The 24,992-nt window shown below is 39.4% G+C and overlaps 1 protein-coding gene across 1 annotated transcript in view; it reads right to left on the bottom strand.

Moving 5' to 3' along the window:
• Positions 1–24,992, bottom strand: part of KIF13B (kinesin family member 13B) — a 269,721-nt gene that overhangs the window by 54,402 nt on the left and 190,327 nt on the right. Inside the window, 9 exon segments of the mRNA XM_043988280.1 lie at positions 8,261–8,314; positions 9,203–9,280; positions 10,033–10,185; positions 15,220–15,312; positions 17,403–17,579; positions 20,070–20,194; positions 22,029–22,084; positions 22,911–23,037; positions 23,720–23,819. Coding sequence (XP_043844215.1) covers positions 8,261–8,314; positions 9,203–9,280; positions 10,033–10,185; positions 15,220–15,312; positions 17,403–17,579; positions 20,070–20,194; positions 22,029–22,084; positions 22,911–23,037; positions 23,720–23,819 — 963 coding nt within the window.

The following is a 24,992-nucleotide window of genomic DNA, read 5'->3' as shown; positions in this document are numbered from 1 at the left end:
TTTAATTCAGCAAATATCAGAATGCCTTTTATGTCATAATGAGAAATAAAAATAATATGATACTTGGGGTTGGGAAAGGAGGAATAAGTAGATTCTAAACATGCTAGCCTAGAAAAATTCCCAAATTCTACTGTATCCACTCATAATAAAAAATGGAGAACGTTGGGAGAGGATGAGAGCCATGGGAATGAGATTAGGAGTATCAGAAGAAGAAATGTGATAGAGTGAAAAAAAATATTGGATTTGGCATGGAGACTTGTGCCTGAACTACAGTTTTGCAGCTGACTACCTATGTGACCTTGGGCAGGTCACTTTCCCATGTAGAGCTTGAAATGACATCATCAAGAAAATAAGGAGGGGTGGACTGAGTTATCTCCAAGGTCCCCAGGAGCTCTAAATCTTATGCCCTGACATTAGCTGACATATACTGAACTCATTCTATTTCCATACTCCATTGGGTGGGAGACAAATGGAGACTGGAAACTAAATTAAGCTGGACTGGGGAGATTGGGCCTTGCAAACTAGCCTTTCTATCTTAACTTAAGCACCTATGGTGTCACACCAAGCCAAAGAAAGATTTTTTTTTTTTGCTGTTGTATATGCCTCAACCTTTTAACCAATTGTAACTCCTGTATCAAAGGACTATATATCTCAGCTGGATGTTGGTCTGATTAAAAGAATAAAGGAACTAACTTCAAGGGAACTGACTGACTGGGGAGGGGGGGGAGGGTGTTGTACTTTTAAAAGACAAATTGGTTAATACAAATCAATCTGAAATTGGTAAATGAAGGGGAATTATTTTTGAATCAGGGGTGGGGGATGGGGGGAGACTGTACATTTTAATCTACTTCAAAGCAAAGATAACAAACCCTTTCCCTCTAATCCATCAGAGACTAGGCAGACAGCTCAGATAACAAGCTCTCTCCATTCTCATCAGTACAACACAGACAAGGCATTTTGGTAGCAAAGAACCTGGAAGTCAAAAAGACTCGAGTTCAAATTCAAACTCATACTGTAGATCACTTAACTTCTCAATCTAAATTTACTCATCAATAATGTTGACAATAACATCTACATCACAGGGTTGTTGTGAGTATTAAATAGGATGACAGGTCAACTGTTTTGAAAACCTAAGCATGATATAAATGATAGCTACCATTATTATTATTATTAAAAACAAAAAAGCCAACTTATTTAGAAGAATGAAGACCACTAACAACCTCCTGGCCTTAAGACAAAGATAAACCCCTAGATAGTGGTTTCAGTGGCCTTCTCCCAGTCCACCCACTGCCAGTCCACTCTGCCCCACTGGGCACCTTTGCTTTCTTAGTACTGACTAAATAAAAAATGTTTCCACAAGTGAACCCAGGCCATGACTAGGCAGAAAAGTTCCCACTGCTGAAATTCACAGCATTCTCTCACTTCATGCCAAGCAACCATGTCTGAAAACCCCATCTACCTGCCTAGTATAAAGAGAGGCTCCCTGGAACTGGATATTCCTTCTCACCTGAACAAGTACTAAGCCAAAAATACTCCCCCCACTATTCCTTGGTACCTCATGGGGACTAAATGAAAGCAAAGATTACTGGAGACCAGGGGAAAATGCAATGGGTAGTCTGTTTATGTATAGCTATCAGATTTTCAGAAGCCCAAACTGGAACTTCTGATTTGACAAGGCCAATGATTTTACAGGGCCTATGATCACCATATACCTGTGACTAGCAGACCTTTCTCTCCTTTTGAATGCTGTAGCTGAAACAAGACTAATGCACTGAATAATTAGGAACCAAACATGCTATCTTTTATTTGACTTGTAAACAAACCTAGGGTGTTCTGCATGTGGCTACTTATGAAGGAGATGTGAATCCTAACAGAGAAAACCATGAGGTAACACTATCTTTGCATAAGGGCTTTGGGAGACAGATGTGAGTGAGTCAAAGACACATGGAGAAAGAAGCTGTAGACACACAGGGGAAGCCAGTTCCTCAATATGCCCCCTGATTTCTGGCTTGCTTCCCTGGAGACTGGTGGAATGCACCTCCTGGGGTGAGATTTAGGGGCTCCAAAGTTTATGGTCCGTAAAAGGTTCTGTAAAATATAAAGGCTAGTCTGTAAAATGTATCATTTCAGGTTTATCTTACAGCAAACAGCATGGTAGAGCAAGAGCGAAAAGGAAACTGAGAGGTTATATGTAGTCTAACCCCTTAATTTTATAGATGGAAAAATAGTGCCTTGTGGTTAAAATGACTTGTCTAAGGTCACACAAGCCGCAAGCTGCCAGGCAAGAGTCAAACCTGGATGTAGCACTCTTTCAACTGCCCTACTATACACAAATCACAATACCTAGAAACAAAGGGACCAGTGGAGAAGAAACTACTGAAAATGATTCCTGGGGATCTGACGTTGATCGAACTGCCAGATGTTCATCAAATTATAGAGCAGGTTGTCTATTGGGCCATCAGCATGTGGTGATTTTAGCTGAAGTAGAAAAGGATGAGATATTAATATGGTCCCTGGCCATCTCAATTATAGTTCTGATTATGAGTAACTTCTTCTCCCAGGTCCTTTTTGCTTTACTCATTAATTTGTGGAAGAACAACACACAAGGCTGAGACATGTAAATAAAGTAGTAGCAAGGAAGTGGTGGTGAGGCTGGAAGCATCAGAAATAGAAGGATCTGTTTCTCTGGATCCATTTAAATTAAGGTGCTGGGGTGAACTGGTTATTCAAGTCATCAAGCACACCTTCTACTTATGTCCACTCAAAAGTCTTGGAGACTTTCAACAGGTTGGTGAGAGACACCACTGAGGCAGAAAATCTGGGGATAATACAGGGACAATATTCTACCCAGCCGAGGAATAGCCCTACCTTCCTGAGAGCCGTTCATGCTTGGCAAACAGCTGGCTAGGCCACTTTGGTGTTATGGGAGCTGGGATGAAGGAAGTTCATTAAGAGTATCCTTGAGATAAACTATCATCTCCTGATCCAACAAGTCCTACAACATTGAATTCAAGAACCTCTTAAAGACTGGGGTTGTAGTAAATATCCTGTTATTTAAACAGGCAGTACTATCTATTAAGTCAGCTTGCATGCCTCGTGAAGGTCAAATTTGGTGATTGTCACCACTCCTGCCAAATGGTTCATCAAGTCCTATTTCAATGCAGGTGGGAGCAATCCTGGCTGCTAATGTATTACAGGCTCTATGATGGAGGCATGATCATAATAATTACCCATTTTCCTGTCTAATGAAAAACATCAGAGTCAAAGCAAGGAAATCTTAGGGGGAAAAAAATTAAAGGAAGGGTTTGTTTCATCTTCTTCTTTTTTTTTTTAAAGGCAATTGGAGTTAAGTGACTTGCCCAGGGTCACACAGCTAGTAAGTGTTAAGTGTCTGAGACCGGATTTGAACTCAGGTCCTCCTGAATCCAGGGCCAGTACTCTATCCACTGCGGCACCTAGCTGCCCCTAGGAATATATTTTCTTTTATTTATTTATTTATTTATTTTGGTGAGGCAATTGGGGTTAAGTGACTTGCTCAGGGTCACAGAGCTAGTAAGTGTCAAGTATCTGAGGCCAGATTTGAACTCAGGTCCTCCTGACTCCAGGGCCGGTGCTCTATCCACTGCGCCACCTAGCTGCCCCTAAGAATATATTTTCAATAAAGTAGAGGGAAGTCTAATAGGCAGCCTGCCCCATAAGTTGGAAAACTATGAAGACTACTTCATAAGGACTCGTCAGCTTCTGGGTTCCATGACTGAGGAGAATGATGATCAGTGACAAAGGAGGAAAGTCTCCTCAGGGACCCGATTACTAAAAGAGAGAAAGGGAAACAAAAAGGGGTTCTCCTATTGCTCAAAGACTGACAGTAGGGAGACATAGCAATTAGAGGTAGCCCCCTACCTCCAGTATTAACTTCCTCTACAAAACACCCTTTTCAGAGAGAAGTAAACAGAAAAAAGGGATGACTAGGATAGTGAGTTATTTCAGGCCAGGGAATTTCATTTTTTTATTTCTTATAGGCTAGTTATGTTAAGATGCCTCAAATGAAGTTTAGAAAATGAATAAATGAAATAAGCAAAAAGCCAACAGAGGAGAAGGCAGTGACATAAAGAAATCACATTACGCTGATACCAAATTTTGTTGTTGAGTCGTTTAAGGAGTGTTGAACTCTCCCTGATCCCATTTAGTGTTTTCTTGGCAAAGAGTGGTTTGCCATTTCCTTCTCCAGGTCATTTTATAGATGAGGAAACTGAGGCAAATGGGGTTAAATGACTTGCCCAGGGTCACACAGCTAGTAAGTTGTCAGAGGATGGATTTTAATTCAGGTCCTTCTGACTCCAGGGCTGGTGCTCTATCCTCTGTGCCACCTAGCTGCCCCTAATATCCAGATACCTAGAGCCTGGTCTTAGCTCTGCCATTAATTTGATATATGAATTTGAAAAGGTGACTCTGCCTCTCTAGGCTTCAAGTTCTTCATTTATTAACAAACAATAAGGTATATGTTTGGATCCGAGTGTTACCTTCCTAATGTTGGGGCTGAAATTTTTCATCTTTATGTCCCCAACAAGGAGAATAATGGAACTAGGTGCGCTAAAGTGACTATCTATAGTCTTCTGATAGTTTGAAGAGTCTACCTTATGACTGTCTTCCACCCTGGTTCCTCTTTGTGGGGGGCTAATATTAATTTAAAAAAGGGAATGTTTTCCTCAGACCTGCATTTGGATGGCAGGGGTTAGAATCGGAGTGAACTTTGCAAATATGCCTTACATATGTAGTCATAACCTTATGCTGCCCAAATCTGATCATTCTCGTTAATGAGTTCAACTACAGTTCTACTATAATGCTGTTCTGTGGAATGGAGATGACTCAGTTTCCAAAGGCAATTCCAGTGCAACAAAATCTTTAGCAGGTCCCACACCAAGCTATAAAGGCTTTGGACTTAGGGCTACTAATGGGCTGTATCTGATTACTGAGCTTAGCTACATTTTTGAAAGTCTCAGCCTTAATATCTGCAGCGGCGAGGTGATGTAGTGGATTGAGTGCAGGTCCTGAAGTCAGGAAAAACTGAGTCCAAATCTGGCTTCAGACACTTACTAGCTGGGTGACTCTGGGCAAGTTACTTCCCTTCTGCAAAATGGGGATAATAACAGTACCTACCTCACAGGGTTGTTGTGAGGATCTAATGAGATATTTGTAAAGGGCTTAAGCATGGTGCCCGGAGCACAGAAGGCACTTAAAAATATTTATCACCTTTCCCTTATCCTTCTCCCACACTGCTTACTAAGACCCAGAGGATGATGTTCAGGAGGATGCTCACAACTGATAAACGTATAGGCACTTGAAGCATTAAAGTTTAATTTGATAAACTAGAAACACCCTTATTCCCTCAAGCTTTCCACATCTGATAGTCAAAAGGAAAAAAAAGTGTAAACCAGGGGACAGAGAGAATGGCCAGCTATTCAGGCTGGGTCTCCTAGCCTGACAGCACCCAGAGGGGATCGATTCATATTAAAGGTCTGATCCACAGATATGCATGCTCAGGAACTTGATTTTATCAATACCTTCCACAATCAGGCTGGGGAAATGATTCGCATTAACTAAATTCATAAGAGATTGATATACACACACATGCGCACACACCAACCACTGATTTATTTAGATGACAATAACTTCCTAGTGGATCCAATTCTCATATTGTTTGGTCAGCACGCTATCTTGTCCATACAGAAAGCCTCCCAGAAAAGATAAGTTAATAGCTGAAGCTTGCTTAGGGAGTCGATTACCAGGACAAAGGGACTACAATGAACTTGGGAGAGATTCAGTCTATAAGCAGCAATGGTTTGATGTACCTTCCTTCTTATAAGGACAGACACTCATGTCAGCCAATCAGCCCATTACTTCTTGGCCCTCCCTTTTCTAGACACCACGAAGACCATGAATTTTATGTTACAGCATTACCGTCGCAGACATGTTATGACAGAACTAAGCCGATCGCAGTTTATCTTACTTGTAGTCATATTAGACTGGGCTCTGCCAGTCATAGTCTCTAAAGAGAACATTCTGGTCTAACTCCTCTTGTGAGTGGAGAGGTGGGCTGGGAAGGGTGGTCCTCCCGCTAGGACCTAATGATGAACATTTTCTATTTATTTGGTATCTTACAGTTTTTAAAGCCCTTTCACACAAAATATTATTTTATTAGCATACTGATATGAAAAAAAGGCCGGGCAGGTATGATTATCTTTATTTTGTATATGAAGAAACTGAGGCCCACAGAGATATAATGGCAGTCATTTAACAACAGTGCCTTAAGATTTACAAAGCACAATAAATTATCTCATTTGTCTCCCACAAAAGCCCTGTGGAAAAAAGCTAGTGTAGGTCTCATCCCCATTTTAAAGATGAAAAATTTGAGAGATAAAGAAGTTGCATAGTTGGAAAGCTGCAATCAGGTTTCAAACTCAGGTCTTCTGAACCCATATCCAATCATATAATGAATGAAATTTGGGGCAGCTAGGTGCAGCAGTGCATAGAGTGCTGGGCCTGGACTCAGGAAGACTCATCTTCATGAGTTCAAATCTGGCCTCAGACACTTCTTAACTATGTGACCCTGGGTGATCATTTAACCGTTTGCCTCAGTTTCCTCATCTGTAAAATGAGATGGAGAAGGAAATGGCAAACCACTCCAGTATCTTTGCCAAGAAAATCCCAAATGGGGTGACAAAGAGTCAGAAAGGACTGAAATGACTGAACAACAAATGCAATTTTTGCAAGCTAGATAGCTTTAAAATAATTCTCTGTCTTTTCCTAAGATGAATTTCTTGATGATCTCCTTCCATGAATGCTTACTTGGTACTATCTTTAAATTTATAGCCTTAAATGGAAGGAGAAAGTAGCAATATACATAAGGACAGAAATTTCCTATTCTTCTTAGAAAAAGGTGCTCTCTGATGGGACAGTCATGACTTTCAATTGGCTGATGTCCATCAAGGATTAGCAAATTAACAAAATATGCCTGTGCTACCATTCTTATGTAAATTTGATGATTTAGTGGTCTTAGTGGCTGTGCATTGAATAAAACAGTACTTGTTGAGTTTGGCATAATATTAATCTTGGGGAAGTAAGAGTGAGTTGACACATCTATATAATACATAGCATAGAGAGAACAAAGGACTTCAACTGGAAGAAACAAAAAATGGCAGGCACCAGATGGTGACATGTGTCGAACAAACTGAAACTTCTAGACAATGTTCTTTTTTAAAGTAAGGGTTCTTAACATTTTTGGTGTCAGTCTCCTATACATCTCCCTTCAGAATAATGTCTTTAAATGTATAAAATACATAGAATTACAAAAAAGAAAACAATTATATTGAATTGGCTTTCAAAATATTAAATAAAAAAATTTAAAACTCTCAGACCCCATCATAAGTCATTAACTCTTTAATTTGGAATTCACTTAAATAAGAAAAGTTTTCCTAGTATGCTTATGCCAACAAATAGATTTCAAGCTAAGAGCATCACATCATTTACACTTATTTTAAATTATTTTTGTCCAAATAACCGAAGTCACACATGTACTAATGAATCAGCATAATTTTTCAGGCATAATTTCATTCTTACTCATAAGTTTTCCATCATGACATAATTATTTTATTGTAAACACTAGGGTTGACTATCTTGTTTATATACAATCATATGTAATATTTTGAATTGATCACTAAAAAAAAGAAAGATTTCTCAATCTCAATCACAGTAATCTGCAAAGATCTGCTTGTGATGGAGTAGTGAGAAATTAGAAATAAACATTTTCGTAGCAAATACATAACAGCTCATGTTAAAAAATGCATAAATTTATATACACATATGTGTATACACACACACACACATAAACACACACACTTTACAACTTACAAAACACTTTCCTCACAAGAACCCCTTGAGGTACAAAAATTACTACCCCATTTTACAGATGAGTAAAGTCAGTGACCTAAGGTCATAATACTCATACATTTCAGAGCTAAGATTCAACCAAACCAAGGTCTTCTACTTGCAGATCCAGCCCCACTTCTACCATATACAAATCACATCTCTGCATGTACTATAAGAGAGAATTAAAAGGGGTTGGGAGGAAGGTAAGAAATTAGCATGTGAAAATTAAGTGTGTGATGTTTGAGATGAAGGTTCAAAAAGAAATGGGTTTATTTTTCTAAAATCTCCATAATAATCCTCTTACTAGAAAAAAAAAGGATTATTGAATGCTTACCTTGTTACTACCTAGACTGTATGTTGGAATAAGATCTTGTCGGCTTCCAGAGAGCTGAAAAGATAAAAATAACACCATGAATTGTTGCTTTTATATGAACGTGAATTTAATATTCATTAAAAATGTGGGACTGATAGAATATTAGAGTTGGAGGAGATAGCAGAGATAATCTAGTTTAAACCCTCATTTTAAAGCTGAGGAAAAGGCAAGAGAGTTGAAATGCCAAACTTTGAATGGATGAAGGGAAAAGCAGTAATTAAGCCCTTACTGTATACAAAGCACTGAGCTAAATGCTGAGGAAACAAATAGAAAAGAAAGATAATCCAGCACTCAAGGATGTCACATGCTAATGTGGGGAGACAAGACACAAAGGACATTTTAGTTGCAAGTCAAATGAAAAGGCCCCATAGTCCTTAGGGTTGTAATGCACCTTTCAATGACTATAATCTTACTGGTTCCAGATACTGAACCATTTGAAAGTCTCAAGATGCAGAAGGTAGAAGAGCCATGATCGGAAGCCGAGTTCAATGGTCTTTACACTCTACAAGAAAGTGCTTCCACTACCTCTACTGCTTGATGGCTGACAGAGCATCTCCCTCTGATCCTTTGGGGTTGAAAGCACAAGTATTATCATGCCCATTTTACAGATGAGTCAGGTTAAATGCCACAGGTCTTCTAAGTGGCAAAGTTCAGACCCAGACCCAGACCTTCTGACTCCAAATGAAGTGCTCTTTCTGCTACAGCAAAAGGAATTGTTCCCGAGGGCACATGACTAATTAGCAATGGTTCCTGGATTAGAACCAAGGGTGCCAAAGCCCCATCCAGCAACCTTTACATATGCAGAAGCAGCAAGAGCTCTCTTCCCTAAGACATCTTATGCTCCATCCCCTCCACATTTGATCTGTTCCCTAAATTAGAAGAAAAGAATATTAATGAGCTTACTCGGTTCACATTTGGAGAGCTAATGCTCCTCCTATTCAGCTTTCCTTTTCCCGTTAGCTGCTCCTTTACAGCAACTTCCTGTGAATTATAAATCCATAATGAGAAAAATTCACATCAGAAGTATTGCTCAGATCAAGTTTTCCCTGTGGCCCACCACAGATACAAATGCATACAAAATCATTCAAGTAATGCCTCTTACTTTATATGCCTAAAGTACCTAATTACAGTCAATTTTATTCTATTTAGTAATCAATTAAATAGTCTGAGGATTATATATAAGCTATGTGCAGCTTCTCTCCCATTGTCGGGGTTTTGGCCACTTCCCTGACCAGAAAGTGGTCAGGAGAAAAAAGAATCTGAAAGTTACATTTCACATTTGATTAGTAGTTCTGTTAAAAGGCTTAAAACTACTAGCTAAAATGAGGCTTAAAGATTACCTAGAGATTTTATTTATTTGATTCCACTCTTATTAAACATTTCTAAAAATCTACTTATTTGAGGGGCCCTAACTCTGCAATGGACATTTCTGCTTAGTCAAGATAAGGGCCCTGTTAAAAATTTTAGACATGGTCAGCAATAGTACTGCCTTTTCAAAGAGATTTGAAAACACTTTTCTAATAAGAATAAATGAAATCCTCCGTTCCCACCCAATCCTCTCAGAAGTAATTTTCCCAGTGTAACCTAGGTACCAAGAGATTTAGTGGATGACAAGTCGCAGTGAATGTATTTAATTCAGTCAAACAATTGCAATTTCAATCATGACCCACAGGCAGTTAAAAACAAACAAACAAATCCAACAAGAACTGAGTTGGGTTCTTCTATCATCAGACCTGACGAAGACGATCCAAAATGAGAAGGTTTTCAACAGCCAAGACACTTCGCAGGTATTTTTCAATATAGGCCTCTGAGTCTGCAGAGGCTGGGTTTTCAACATTAGCTGCCATTCTTGCTAATGCTTCCCGTTCTTCTGCTCCCTGTGCATCCTGGAAAATGGAAAATTATTCTCCATTAAAATTAAAGACTCCATCGGAGGAACTATTTTTAAAACTTCTTGGTTTGTACAATAAGAGGGATATAAGCACATATAGAAAAGTCCTCAAATTAAGTGGGATTATCTTCCCAAAGTCTTACTTGTCAGTTATCTAAAACTGGAAATACATTTTCATCAGGAAAATGTTATATAAATGGTGTTTAAGTTCCTTGGATAGCCCCCCAAATTTATTTATAATCTATTACTGAAATGCTATTGATTTTGTTCTGTCTATTTATAGATGACAGAGAAATAAGCTGTCGCTGAAATGCTATATATCCTCAAACATACAATTCTGTTCATTCCTCCCTGTCACTGTACAGTGTCACATACCACAAAGGTATGTATAGATTCATGGAAGCCTACCTCAGTAACCACCAGTGATAACACTTTCCTCTAAGGCAGTTGTGAAATGTAGTATATAACCAGGAAAAATCTTGTGAAACCTGTGTCTCCACCACACAAGTTGAGGGAGGAATTTAGGAGACTGAGGAAGCAGATGAGACAAGAGACATGCGATTAAGGAAGCTAGAGATGGGGGGCAGCTAGGTGGAAAAAGTGGATAGAGCACCGGCCCTGGATTCAGGAGGACCTGAGTTGGAATCCGGCCTCAGACACTTAACACTTACTAGCTGTGTGACCCTGGGCAAGTCACTTAACCCCAATTGTCTCACCCAAAAAAAAAAAGAAAGAAAAGAAAAAAGGAACCTAGAGAGGGAACAGTTAGGAAAGTAGAGACAGGAGGGAGGTGGACTCATGTTCAATATCCACCTGCATCCCAGGCCTCAGGGGTCTGACCTCCAACCAAGGTGGGATCTGGAAAGGCATCTTCTCCCTTCACAGTTGCAGGGAGCACTGGCTCCCATTTCATTAAAACACAGGAACTCAAGTGCTTAGGGAAAACATCTTTCACTAACTTTTCATGTAAAGACTTTCCTTTCTTTTAGCTGTCAGCTGGCCACACACGTATGAGAGACATTTTCTGGCATGGTATTCTTAAGTTGGGGAGAACCTAAATCTAAGTACCAGCTTGTTATGAGCAAAGCTGGTAAATTAACTAGAAAGTGCAATTAGTTTTTGAGCAATGTTGAACAACTTTCCCAGAAGAATCAAAATGTTCCTTGAGGATAGGGAATATTTCATTTTTGGCTTTGCATTCTTATCCTGATGACTTGTATAAGATATTTAATAAATATTTATACTAAAAGTTGTTGCATTTCTCAAATTTTAAAACTCCCATTCCATGGGGCAGCTAGGAGGCGCAGTGGATAAAGCACGGGCCCTGGATTCAGGAAGACCTGAGTTCAAATCTGACCTCAGACACTTGACACTTACTAGCTGTGTGACCCTGAGCAAGTCACTTAACCCTCACTGCCCCCACAAAAACAAAACAAAACAAAAGACTCCCCTTCCATGCTGAATTTGTTTATGATAATTTCTGCAATATAGCCCTCGACCCTGTTTTTCATAGCTCTTTCATGGTGTGATGAAATTTATTTTCTCAGTTGGGTTTTTATTTTAATTTAACAAACAATCATATCTAAATTGTAATTAGAATATAAGTTCTTTGGACTTTTCTCTCTTTTTTCATCTGAAATATTTCATAATGGGGAAATATTATTGTTTGCCAATTTGGGCTTTGGCTACTCCTATTTTGTAACAAGCTGAATATTCATAGCTAGCAAGTTAGGGCTATGCCAGTATCCCTAAGCAATTTCCCACAATTCTTTCCTTGGAAAACCATGTCATGTAAGGAGGAATAAAAACAATTTTAAATAAAAGTAAAAGACAGGACTGCTTCAAACAGGGAAAAAAATGAAACTGCATAATGTCAGTAAAAGTTTTCTCAGATATACCTGAACTCTTTTTTTAGGTTTTTAGTACAATCATGTTAAACACATTTCCATATTAGCCATGTTGTGAGAGAAGAATAAGAACAAAAAGGAAAAACCATAAGAAGAAAGAACCCCCCCAAAAAAATAACCAAAAAAGTGAAAGCATAGTTCTTTCTCTGGATGTGGAGAACATTTTCCATCATGAGTCTTTTGGAAGTGTCTTAGATCATTTTATTTTTTATTTTATTTTTATTTTGTTTTTTTGGGCAGGGCAATGAGGGTTAAGTGACTTGCCCAGGGTCACACAGCTAGTAAGTGTCAAGTGTCTGAGGCCGAATTTGAACTCAGGTCCTTCTGAATCCAGGGCAGGTGCTTTATCCGCTGTGCCACTTAGCTGTCCCAGATCATTTTATTGTTGAAATGAGCTAAGTCTATTACAGCTGATCATCACACAATGTTGCTGTTACTGTGTACAATGTTCTTCTGGTTCAATTCATGTTAGCCTTTCCAGGTTTTTCTTAAATCTGCCTATTCGTCATTTTTATAGAACAATAGTATTCCATTACATTCAGATACTACATACAACTTGTTCAGCCATTCCCCAATTGATGGGCATCCCCTCATTTTCCAATTCTCTGCTACCACAAAAAGAGCTGCTATAAATATTTTTGTACATTTGGGTCCTTTTCCCTTTTTCATCATCTCTTTGGGCTATAGACCTAGTAGTGGCATTGCTGGGTCAAAGGGTATGCAGTTTTATAGGCCTTTTCAAAGGCCTATGTTCTTTATAATGAGTCTTCAGAAGACCCCAAAAGATTGTGGCTCAAGAAATCAGTATATGGGCACAAAGATAATCTCAGTTGTTTAAAAATCCATAAATAATCAAGCTAACTTACAACAGCCCAAGAATATCTTGTAAAAGGTAAAAACTTCAATGGAAAGGGCCAATGTGGAAAGCAAATGGGAGGGCCCAGGTCTGAGAAGGCTCACTACACACAGCAGTTAGCAGGACTGAAGAGTTAGTTTTAACCAGAAGAAGAAATACAGGGGTTAACATCAGGGCTCTAGGAAAGAGCTTTATATCACAGCTCCAATGTATTACTTAGAAAGCTGTTATGGACTACGGAAAATCATCTAATTGCACAATCTAAGGACCACAAAAGATTTAATGTTACATTTGCAAAAGGTGATCATTAAGCAAATAAATTGCTCAAATGTTAAAATGACTTTAATCAACAAACATGCAACACATTTCTTTGAAATGACATTAAGACTCTTAAAATCATAAGTTATATAGCTCTTGACAACAAACAAATGAAACCGTTCTTGGCTGACAAATGCTGTTAATTAAGTCTGTGTTCTTCTCCATGAAATGGCGAGAATTTGATTTTTTTCAAAAGAAATATTTAATTTGATCAAATACCAACAAAGCAGTATTCTTAGAAAGAGAATTTATCATATTTTTCCTGGGTCTTTTTTCTGAGCTCTTTTCTGGGCACCTTGCTCTTTTTTCTCTGTATCAGTGGTTCTCAAAAAGTGTGGTCTGGGAACCCACGTCCCTGAGATCTACTTCAGAGTCTGTGAGGTCATACAATTTTCATAATACTAGGATGTTTTAACTTCTAACATGGCAAATATTGGTAGATATAATCCACATAAATAAAAGCTTTTAAGGAAGTCTTCAATAATTTTTGAGAATATAAAGAAGCCTCGAGACCAAAAAGTTTCAGAACTGCTGCTCCATCTAGACTATCTCACTTGGGCATTTCATCAGCTCTTATGAGATCAATTCTATCTGCTGTGATTTCCAATATGCATCTAGCCCAAGTTTTTGTCTTGAGGTCTAAGACCACATCAACAATAGCTTATTGAACATCTCAAACTAAGTATCCCAAGGACCTTACAAACTAAAGAGTGTCTAAAATAATCCCTTATCTTTCCCTGGTCACCCAGGTTCAGAATCTTGGTATGATCCTCTACTCATCCTAACACCACACAGTCAATCGATGGCCAAATCTTGTTCCTATCTTCATTCTACTGCTCAAAACTGTCTACTGCTTTCCACTCACAGGGTTACCATCCTACTTTAGGCCCTCATCCCCTCTCATCTAGACTACTGCAACAATTTCCTACTTGGTCTCCCTGCATCAAGTCTCTCCCCATTCTAGTCTATCTTCCATCCAGAAAGCACAGCTCTGACCATGGTACCAATCTCCTCCAGACTCAATAAACTCCCTTTGTTGTTGCTGAGTCATTTCAGTCATGTCTGATTCTTCATGACTCCATTTAAGGTTTTCTTGGCAGACCCTGGAGGGGTCTGCCATTTTCTTCTCCAGCTCATTTTGCAGATGAGGCAACTGAGGCCAACAGGGTACCAAAGTGACTTGCTTAGGGTGATACAACTAGGAAGTGTCTGAGGCTGGATTTGAACTCAGGAAGATGAGTCTTCCTGACTCGAGGCCCAGCACTCTATCCTGTGTACCACCTAGCTGCCCTAATAAACTCCAAAGGTTCCCAATTACTTCTAGAATCAAATATAACTGCCTTTGTTAGGCATTTTAAAATTTCGTCACAACAGGACCCTTTTCAGTCTTCTTACTCTCAATTCTCTCTCCATGGACTCCATGACCCAGTCACACTGGCCTCACACGTCATGCTCCATTCCCATACCAGCTGTCCTCCATTCTTAAATGCGTTTCCTCCTCACCTCTGCCTCATAAAGTTTCTAGCTTTCTTCCAGACAGGTCAAACGTCACCTTCTCTAGAATCCTTTTCCTGGTCCCTCTCCCACCCAAACCCTCGGCTGTTAATGCTTTCCTCTCTAGCATTACCTTCTAAGAATCACCTACTAAGTATGTGTCTTGTATGTCCCTAATCACATACACACTGTTTTCCCCATTAGTATGAAAGCTCCTTAGAGGCAGACTTTTTTATTCCTCCCCCTTCCCCCCAGCACCTAGGATACTCATGTGCCTGGTACACAGTAAGTAGTTAACAGATGGGGATGACTGATTTCTCTTAGATTTCCTAAAATATTTTTCCTCTAAATGTTTTCTTTTCATACATACTTGATATTTTGATTTGTGATTTTATTACAATTTACTAAGATTTCCTTTAAGTATTTAGTAAACTTAGATTTTATGATTGCTTACCTCTGGGATATTGGAGACAATTTCAAAGGTGACTCCACAGCCAGGAATGGAACTTCGATGAGACATCTTTTTTAGGAGACTATGAGCAAAACCCTAGTGGGAAATAAAATGGGAGGGACTCATTTTCCCTACCTGACCAAATTGTAGTTATATTCCTTAATCATACAATGTAGAGAATGGAATGCACGTTAAATATAAATCATTATATTACTTTTATTTCCCCAGCAGGATCTAGTCTAATATTTCTTCTAGTTTATTTTGGGGCTATCATGTCTAACAGAGACTGGATGAAACAAAAAAGTTGGTAAAAGCCCTGTCCTAGGCACTAACACACGAGGTGACTATTTTAGATTTGCTTATGAGGTGAAGAGTACTAATACAGAAAAACAACCTCCTAAGCAAGATGCAAGCGAGGGCTTGTAATCTTACACTTTCCTTTCCTTTCCGGCTTTTTTTCCCCTCAGCACGATGGACATTTTATGCCATGAATATTGACAAGACTGGTCATTAAATTCTTGACCAAAGTAGGATCACTATGAAAAATGATTTATGAGTGCATGGTCATTGTTTATGCTGACTGTGCTCTTTGCACAGTTAAGAATTGAACTGTTGAATTAATGCAGAGATGACTCATTTGAAAGTACTGTGAGAAGCATACATCCTAGAAAGGTTAAAGAGATCAGGGATGAGTGTAGAATTTAGTTAAAGTAAATAATTCTAAAATTGAGATTAAAAACAGAGATAAAGATAAAAAATAAAAGCATATTTAACTAAAGCTAATGACTTTGTGAGGCTGAGGGGAGAGAAGGAAGAGAGAAAACAGACATGAAACGACCCCACTGGAACAACATTTCTAAGAGAAGTATGAAACTGTCAGGTTTAATAATACACCAGGATATAAACCTACTGACCAAAACCTTTCTCCCTCCTCAGTTAATTACATTAAAAAAACAAAACAAAACACCATATCAGTTTCTCTAAGTACAAAGATATCATTTGGGGCTTCATTTTCTTGAACAGGATCAATAGTAGTTAAGCCACTACCACTAAACACACAAACAGCTATAGCATTTTCCATTCTATTAACAAGCTGCTGCCCCCTTAGTTTCTTCCATTCTCTACATAAATGGAATCCATGGGGTCTATATGAAACGGTACCACACAGAAGGCCTCATCTGGCTCCAAATGAACATTCATTATATTTCTAGAAATGGGAAGTAGCATGCCTAATGTATGTCTGGGTAAAAAGAACTGAAGGGAAAATGCAGGAATCCCTATTTAGCCCTGCTATCCAAAAGGAGTGACAGCTTGGTGCCAGACATATCAGTCCCTGGTACCTTAGACCTACAGGACTAAAACAGAAACTGGATCTTTTTAAAGCAATCCTTCCAGGCTCATAAGGAAGGAGACACAGGGCAGGCGAATGGTTGGTACAACATATATATCTACAACTAACCCTATGACCTGGATTTTATTGATGCTGGATTGCCAAGCTAAAGAGCGACGATTTTAATAGCATTACAGCCAGTCTTCATTTCAAAGATTGATATCAGTGTGACATTTAGAACTAAAGATTAATTTTTAGGGGTGGAGATTACATCTGGCAGTCTGTCAGCCATGACTGTGCTCTTTTAAATGAATTATTATTTTGTTTAATCTGTCTGGGGTCTAGTTTCCTTTTGTTCCTTGAAAACTAAAAAAAAAAAAAAAGTGAAGCAGGAGTATAAGAGCTATAATACCAATCTCAGAAATGCAGACCCCTGGCAGGCCAGGTACACATAGAGCTTTTAATGCTTAAACGGATCTTTTCTTCTTTCTGCCCAGCAGAGATAATAATGGGAAAGGAAGAAGCATAATAACATAGTAGAAATAAGTTACCCTTTTAGATTGTGGTGCCCTGGGCAAAATAAAGGCCTCTGGCTTTCCTCTCATAGAAGCACTATGGCAGAGAGAGATTCATCCCTCCTGTGAGTCAGCCAGAGGACTAGAGCCAGTAAAACCTGTGAGTATTTAGCAAAAAGGGAGGCTAGCGTGGTGGTGGGGCAGAGAGAAGAACGGCCCTTGGCAGATCAGCACATCATAGTCCTCTCTGCAGAGGACTCCAGGGAATGTATTCCATGTGTCCTGCCCTATAGCTATTCTTTTGATTCAAGTCACATCTCCCCCTGGAGTTAAAGACTCACCTGGCGGCCGTGAACACTGACACAAATGCGTTTACGGAGCACCAGCTGCATTTCGGCAGGATGGCTGAGCTGGACTGTCACTCTTACGATCAGAAACACTCTTTCATCTGCTGTGACTCCTTTACTAAGCTGAAGACAGTTATGTACTGCAGAGTCCCAGGAGGCTTCTGCTCTTGCCTAGAGAGAACAAAGAGAAAAAAAAATGTTCCTCCTCTTCTGAATGAAAAAATACACGTGAAATCTCTAAGGGAACTCCATTCATCTTGGAAGGCAGTAACACACACACACACACACACACACAGATACAGACAAACCCTCTACTTCAATAAGCAGTGTAGAGGGTGAAAGGGGAAGAATGGCTAGGTTGATTAGTGGCAGTGGGGGTGGGTGTAATTTAGGTTGGGAAAGGGGCATAAGCCTACTCCTTTAAATTCAGATTAAAAATCAACAGTTAGAGCTGTGTGACCATGGGTAAATCACTTAATCCAGATTGCCTCACCAAAAAAAAAAATTGGTTTTTAAATCAACAGTTACAATTCAAGATGGATTATTTATGTTGTGGGCTGGACAGGAGATCCTGATGCAGGAGATGATAATAGAGTCTATGGGTAGAAGGTTATGAATCTCCAGCTCCAATAGCTACCCTAGATTAACTATTCAACCTGTGGGAAACTTAAATTAGCCATTAAAAATGCCTAGTCTGTTATTATGTATATATAACCTATATCGGATTACCTGCTGTCTAGGGGAGGGGGGAAGGGAGGGAGAAAAATTGGAAATTGGAAATCTTATAAAAACAAATGTTGAAAACTATTTCTACATGTAACTGGAAAAAAAATACTTTTATTTAAAAATGCCTAGTCATGGTAGATTGGCATTTTAAACAGAATCAAAGAAACCCAGACAAAATTTCACCATTTCCCCCAATTTAGCCTTCATCAAAGTGAGTATTAATTTAACTGTAGTAAACATCAGTGATGTGAAAAAGCTAGGACCATTTTCATTTTTACTAAATTCTTCTCCACAGCTTTATTTCTTTAATTTGTTTCAGGCCTAGGACATACAGTTTTCAGTACAAGTAGTAGAGACTAATAAATATCAGAAAAAGAGAAGGGGAAAGGAGAATGGGAAGACTATAACTAAGACGAAGTTGGCCTGGACTACTGGAAAAAACTACAACTGAAAACACTGCCCTATCACCTGAGGGAAACTACCCTAAGTAGCCCACTTAGTCAGAGCTCTCTTGTGAAGCAGTTTATTCTCAGGGAGTGGATTCATCAGCCACAATAAAGGATGAAAAATGTCAAGGAGGAGGAGCCAGGAAAACAAGCTGCTCCGTATGAGTGGGGAGGTGGCTGACATGAACGCTAGTGTGATGGGCCTGAATTTGCTGCCCTTGAATCACACCCACTCTCTACACATTACTCAGTCCTTTCACTTCTTGTGATTTACTAAACAGCCTGGGAATGGAGACTCCATCTTATTGCTGGTATGCACACTGAAATTTCCTGCTGCTCCAAGAAACAAAGTGAAGGGAAATTTAAAGCTCTGCTAATGATCGTTACTGATAATCATCACTATGGACCAGAAATTTGTGGAGTACTGCAGAGAAAAATAGAAACCTGGTTTACTGGAAACTATTATGATTTAAAAACCCAATTAATCCAGGAAAGGAACTGATAGTGAGACAGATACACAGTCACTTCCACATTATTTGTCTCTAAATTATCTGCGCAGTTAACTATTCATGTGCCCTAAAAGCTCTTCCTCAGTGCATCGCGGCAAAGTACAGAGGGCGGGACTTGGCGTCAGGAAGACCTTGATGTGAATCCCACCTCTGACACTGAGTAGCTGTGCCCCTGGGCAAATCTAACATTCCTGAGCCTCAGTTTCATTATCTGTAAAATGGGGACAGTAATGCCTAGACTATCTTACTCAAGGAGTTGTTACAAAGATCGCAATTTTAGACTGAACCTAAAGCACTTCATATAAAGCATTTTAAGTTTTTCAACGACAGTTATCAGGTCACCCACCTGAGTCACCTACCCAGGCCCAAGAAAGCAGCTAGGTATCCTGCCAGGGCCCTCCTAGATGGGTTTAGGAATACCACCCCCTGCCATGGCACCCCAGGGACTGCGCCGAGGCTCTAACCCGGCCAAGCAGCCCAGGAGCGCGGCAAGGAGAAACCCTGCCTTAACCATAGAGTGCTTCTTGGGACAGGATTATCTTCCACTCAGTTTAATAACAGTTATACACTGAATCCCCACCCACCCCTAATATCTGATGGGAGGACGTAGCCTGGGAAATAGAGTTTCACGTTTTCTATGTCAGGGACCTTGGCTCCCACTTAGATCAGGTTTTGTATGGGTGAACAGTTTACTCTCCTAATTCCCATGGGAGCAGGGCCATGCCCCTGACCAAATCGAGTAGATCATTTGCTGATTTCAATTACTGACACTCCCCCTTCAGTGGTGCAGAAAATCAAGAGGTGACTAAATCTAATTGGATGGTCAAGCTCTATTCTTCCTACAATTTCTAAAGAGGAGCTTTCAACCATACATTCTGAGACACTGGCATATGTTCATCTAACTGGCTCCCCCAGGTGCCTTATGGAAAGGTTAATGAAATGAAACTACTCCTTATTTGACCTTCTGGTGCCTTTTTTACCTCTCCTTCATGATGTTTTACAATCTGCAGTTCAAAAAACTCCTCCTCTTCTTCACCAGTGAGAGTAGCATCCCATCCTGCTGGTTCTGGGTCATCAAGATTATCCTGTGAGCTGAAATCATCAGCTACAACAAAGAACCACCATTAAGTACAGAAATCAGTCAAAAGGATAACACTTGTTTTAGCTAAAAATCAATGCAATTAATCTATATTCATCTACTTTAATTCTCCCTCATTCTTTGCTCTAAAATCCTGTAGTTCAGATATGGCAAGGACCTCAAGAGATCATCTGGTCCAGCCTCCTGCCTTTAGGCAGATGAAATATCATTCCCTTTTCAAAGATTAGGTGGGCAACTGAGACCTAGAGAGGTCAGGCACCTAATCACAATCAGTGCCCTTAACTGTTGCATTTGAGTACTGAATTTGAGGAGAAATATGGAAGGAACTGGGAGGGAAGGGGAAGGACACCTCATCTGATCATTTAATCCTGCACGACAGCCAACTCGTCGAATGATCTTGGGATTGTAGTTCCCATAATACCTGAATCTCTAGAACCAGAGTAAAGCCTAAGACTACTCTACATAGGGAAGAAGAGAAGCATTAAAAGGATTTTCTACAGACCATATTCACCTTGAACTGTCTTTCTGGGCCTAGGGAAGTACAACAATCTATGGTTTCCAGGGCAAGATGAAATAGCTCTGATCATCTCAGAGGTTTTCTGTATTAAACTGGGTTTTATGGATCACTTCCCACCCATGTGGAGAAATCACCTAATCTAAGTATCAAGCCATATTCATCCTTAGAAGCCTAGGAGGCTACTAAATTCCCACAGCACAACCTGGAAGGGCAAATCTTCCTCAAATTAAACCAAACTGAGGGTAGATTCTGCTGAATGCTTTTCTCCCCTTCTATTTTAGGGGTGGTACATGGTGCTAAATTGCTTTGTCATGGTGTTTTTGAGATCTTTTGGGGGAAAATACCAAGTATAATAAAAATGCTCGGATCTACGTAGCTAAGAACACAGGAAAACTTCCTTCCAAAATGTAATTTTGGGGTGGGGGATGGGGGTGTGGGACAGTAGTTTAACAGATAATCTTAAAAATATTTTCAACTTCTCAAGTTTCATTCCTTTCTATTTTGTAGAAATATTAATATGCAAAACTGTTTTTACTTTGAGTAAAAAAAAGCGTATTTCAAACTGGAAATTATAGTTCTTGGTAAACAGTATAACAACTCACAGGAATAATGTGAAGACTAATTAGTTAATGCTATGAGAGCAGTGTGAAAAGGAAAAGTGCTATGTAAATGCAGATGGTTAGTAGCCCTTTTGAAGTGAGAAGACAAATACAGAAACTCTTTTTCAAATATCTATTCTAAAGTGTTAAACAGGAAAAGATTCCAAGAGCATAACCCACATCGCACCATCAGCTGACAAGGGAGCAGGGTACACATCACCGGGAGATGTAGCAGATGGAAATATGAGAAGAGGGCACAGGGGAAACAGCAGAAGAATTTTTCTATGCTAACAACCATATTATTGTTTGGAAGGGGAAAAAAATCTTCCTCTCCTTAGCATAAGGACTTAAGGATACTTGCTATGCTTTCAACCTGGTTCTATCTTACTGATTACTGTATTATATGGTTTTGTGTTTTATGAGCTAACTGTTAAATGCAACAACATGTAGTGAGAATGGTCAGGGAGAGTCCTCTGTTTGAATACTGCCACAGACAACTGCTAGGTCCATGACCTTTTATAACCTCTCTGAGCCCCAGTTTCATCATCTGCAAAACGGTTATAATGACATTCCATAGTAATACTAATATCCACTTAGAGCTGTGAGGGTCAAATGAGACGAATGTAAAGCGTTTTTGTAAATCTTAAAGCTATCGTTAGAAGGAGTACTACTTGAACACTTCATTATCTCGTGAAAAACAGACCCCTGAAAACACCAAACTTACCACTCAAGTCAAGAAATATAACAGGAATATGAGTTTCCATACCAAGCACTGGAGTCCTAGGATATAAGAGATGGTGGCATGTTAAAATGAAGTCGATTTAATGAGTGGCATGTCCTTCAGGACACAGACCTAGAGAGTGTCCTGTGCTACTGTGGGTTAGGTCAGATGTAACCTTGAGTATTGGTTTTTCTTATAATTTACCGTTACCGATGCTGCAAGGACCTCAGGGGAACTGTTTCTTCCTTTCACCAGCTCACGCCTGTGTAATTTTCATATCCTCTGAGAAGACCTGCTCTTATAAGAAACATGTGTCTTCTTATAATAAGAGCCTTTTCCTTTGCTCCTTTCTTTATACAAATTCAGAGAGATTTCCATATGGTTTAATTTAACTATTTTTGCCATTTCTAAAAGGACACAGAATATCTGCTGACTCAACAGCCTACGCTTTCCCCAAACCAAAAGTTCCTAGACACATAATTTTATTATGACCAAGCGGGCTTTTAAGTGAATGAACCCAGTAATTAACATATTAACTAATTTTTTTTAAAGCTAAGTGGAGTGGTACTAAATATTGATTCACATTCTCAGAAGGTCTTAATTACCCTGGTCAATAATAGCATTATTTAATAAAAACATTTTTAGGTTATAGTTATTCAACCTATGACAATCGGTCATAGTCTCAGAATTTAAACGACTTTTCCACCATATATATACATACACACACACACACACACACACACACACACACACACACACACACACATATATATATACTTCTTGTGTGACTCAGCCATTAGACAAAGCAGTGGCAGAAATCCCATATGAATAGTGACAGAATCTTTTATGTTCAGGATTTGGAGGGGCACGTAGTCCTGTTCTCACCATTCTGCTGGAGCCCCAGGGATACCGCTGCCGGCCGACGGGACCATGACAGCATTCCTTTCCTCAGTTAGAGTCAGCCTCATTTCTAGAAGCTGAGCTTCCCTGTCAGCATCATCTTCTGTTTTATCTGCAATATCAGGAGAGAATGTCAAAAGAGCCACTCACATGGGCTGTTCTGCTACAGTCTAGGCCCAGGCACAAACCAACTCCTCCTTCAGAAGTAAACTAGCCCCATGCTGGCAGTCAGGATAGATATGAGAAGCTCAAATGTGCTCTCTCAGAGAGGACTTCTTCAGCTCGTGGAAGGTTTCCAAGTTGGAGAAGTGGTACAAGACAGATGTCTCTCTTACACAGAGGATTATAATTATGGCACTTTTCTGGAGTTGCTTCAGGGGAAAATCTGCTTTTGAACTGATGTATTCCTAACCAGAAAAGGTGAAAGATTTATTTATTTAAGGCCACATGCTGAAAAACAAGGAACTAATAATAGGTCAATTGTCCCTTTGTGAGAAGATATGGTACAAATAAAGCAAAGGTAGCCCTGACTGGTTCCAAGCCATTTCATTTATCTGGGTCTTGACTTGAACAGCTACAAGTGGAAATAATACCATTCACTGAGGAAAATCTCTAATTGCGCTTTTAAAAAAAAATGTTTTGTGGGGCAATGAGGGTTAAGTGACCTGCCCAGGGTCACACAGCTAGTAAGTGTCAAGTGTCTGAGGCCGGATTTGAACTCAGGTCCGCCTGAATCCAGGGCCGGTGCTGTATCCACTGCACCACCTAGCTGTCCCTAATTGCGCTTTTCTTACCAGGCTTACTGACAAGCTTTTGTAGTTGTTGATCCAAGTATTCTTGACGTTTGGTTAACGTGTTGAGCCATTTTCGACGTAGTCTCTCCAAATCCCTGTCCTGAAAAGACAAGGTAAATCAGAGTGAACACAATTCCAAGTAAAATTTTCTAGCCTGAGCTAGTTTATTTTCTCTTCTGGAAGAATGCACTGAAAACGTGACCCCGTGCACAATGTTCTAGTCTTCATCTCCACCAGTGAGTCACAGAATGTTAGAGCTGGAAGGCAGCATCTTGTCCCAATGCTTCATTTACAGATGAGGGAGCTGCTGGGGCCCAGGGAAACAGGGAGATTTGGTCAGAGAGACTATAGCCTCCATTTCCTGATTCTGAGTCCTGAGTTTTTTCTTCTCTCACATACTACCTGTGATGATCCCAATCCAAATCTTTTTTCAGCCCTAGTCATACTGAAGCATCTTAGAAGTTACACTATTAAAAGAGATGCCAAGATTTGTTCCTATGCGTGTCGTTTGGGACCAAGGTCAGTCATCTTTCTAACAACTCAAAAGATGGGGCTTCAAGCTTTTTAGAATCTCCAAGATCTTCTAGCATCTTTTTTGTCCTTAATGCCATCCCAAGAATGCCTTTTACCATATCAATTCATCATTTTGGATAATTTTCTTAAAAATTACCACCAACCACACATGTTGTCCCTTGTTTTAGGTTATGAATCATGATAAGTATTGAAGCAGAAATTAGGTGCTCACTTTTCAGGCATGTTGTAGAAAGGATGATTATACTGGATAGGACACTGAATCTGGCCACACTGAATGACTTACAATTCTAGGAATGTCTCACTGGTTTTAGCCACTTTGTTCTACAGCAATAGAGTAAATCACTATTTGATTTAAATGACAAGAATAGCCTATCAAAAACAAACAACTTACTATTTAAAGACAGTTATGCTTTGACCAACCCTGAGGGTAAAAGATGCCAATTTGAAAAGTAGTTAGGCAATTTTTTTTAGTACTAGATAATTGCTGCATTTCAAGTGAGATTACATTTTTCAGCATTATGATCTCTGTGGAAGGCTAAAGAATTATATTCACCTAAGAATCTAATTATTTTTCCTGACTTCTAGGTACATATAACTGGGTAGAAAACGTTTGCTAATCTTAGAAATAATCAAATTTATAAACCAGTGATTTATAAAATCTCATGATAGACAATTTTCATGTCAGAGGAATCCATAGTAATTATTATACTAAAATATACTTTCTCTGAAAGATAATTTA

Source organism: Dromiciops gliroides, chromosome 2, assembly GCF_019393635.1.
Source record: "Dromiciops gliroides isolate mDroGli1 chromosome 2, mDroGli1.pri, whole genome shotgun sequence".
NCBI lineage: Eukaryota > Metazoa > Chordata > Mammalia > Microbiotheria > Microbiotheriidae > Dromiciops > Dromiciops gliroides.
The sequence above is the reverse complement of the archived record's forward strand: the minus strand, read 5'-3'. Positions and strand labels throughout refer to the sequence as shown.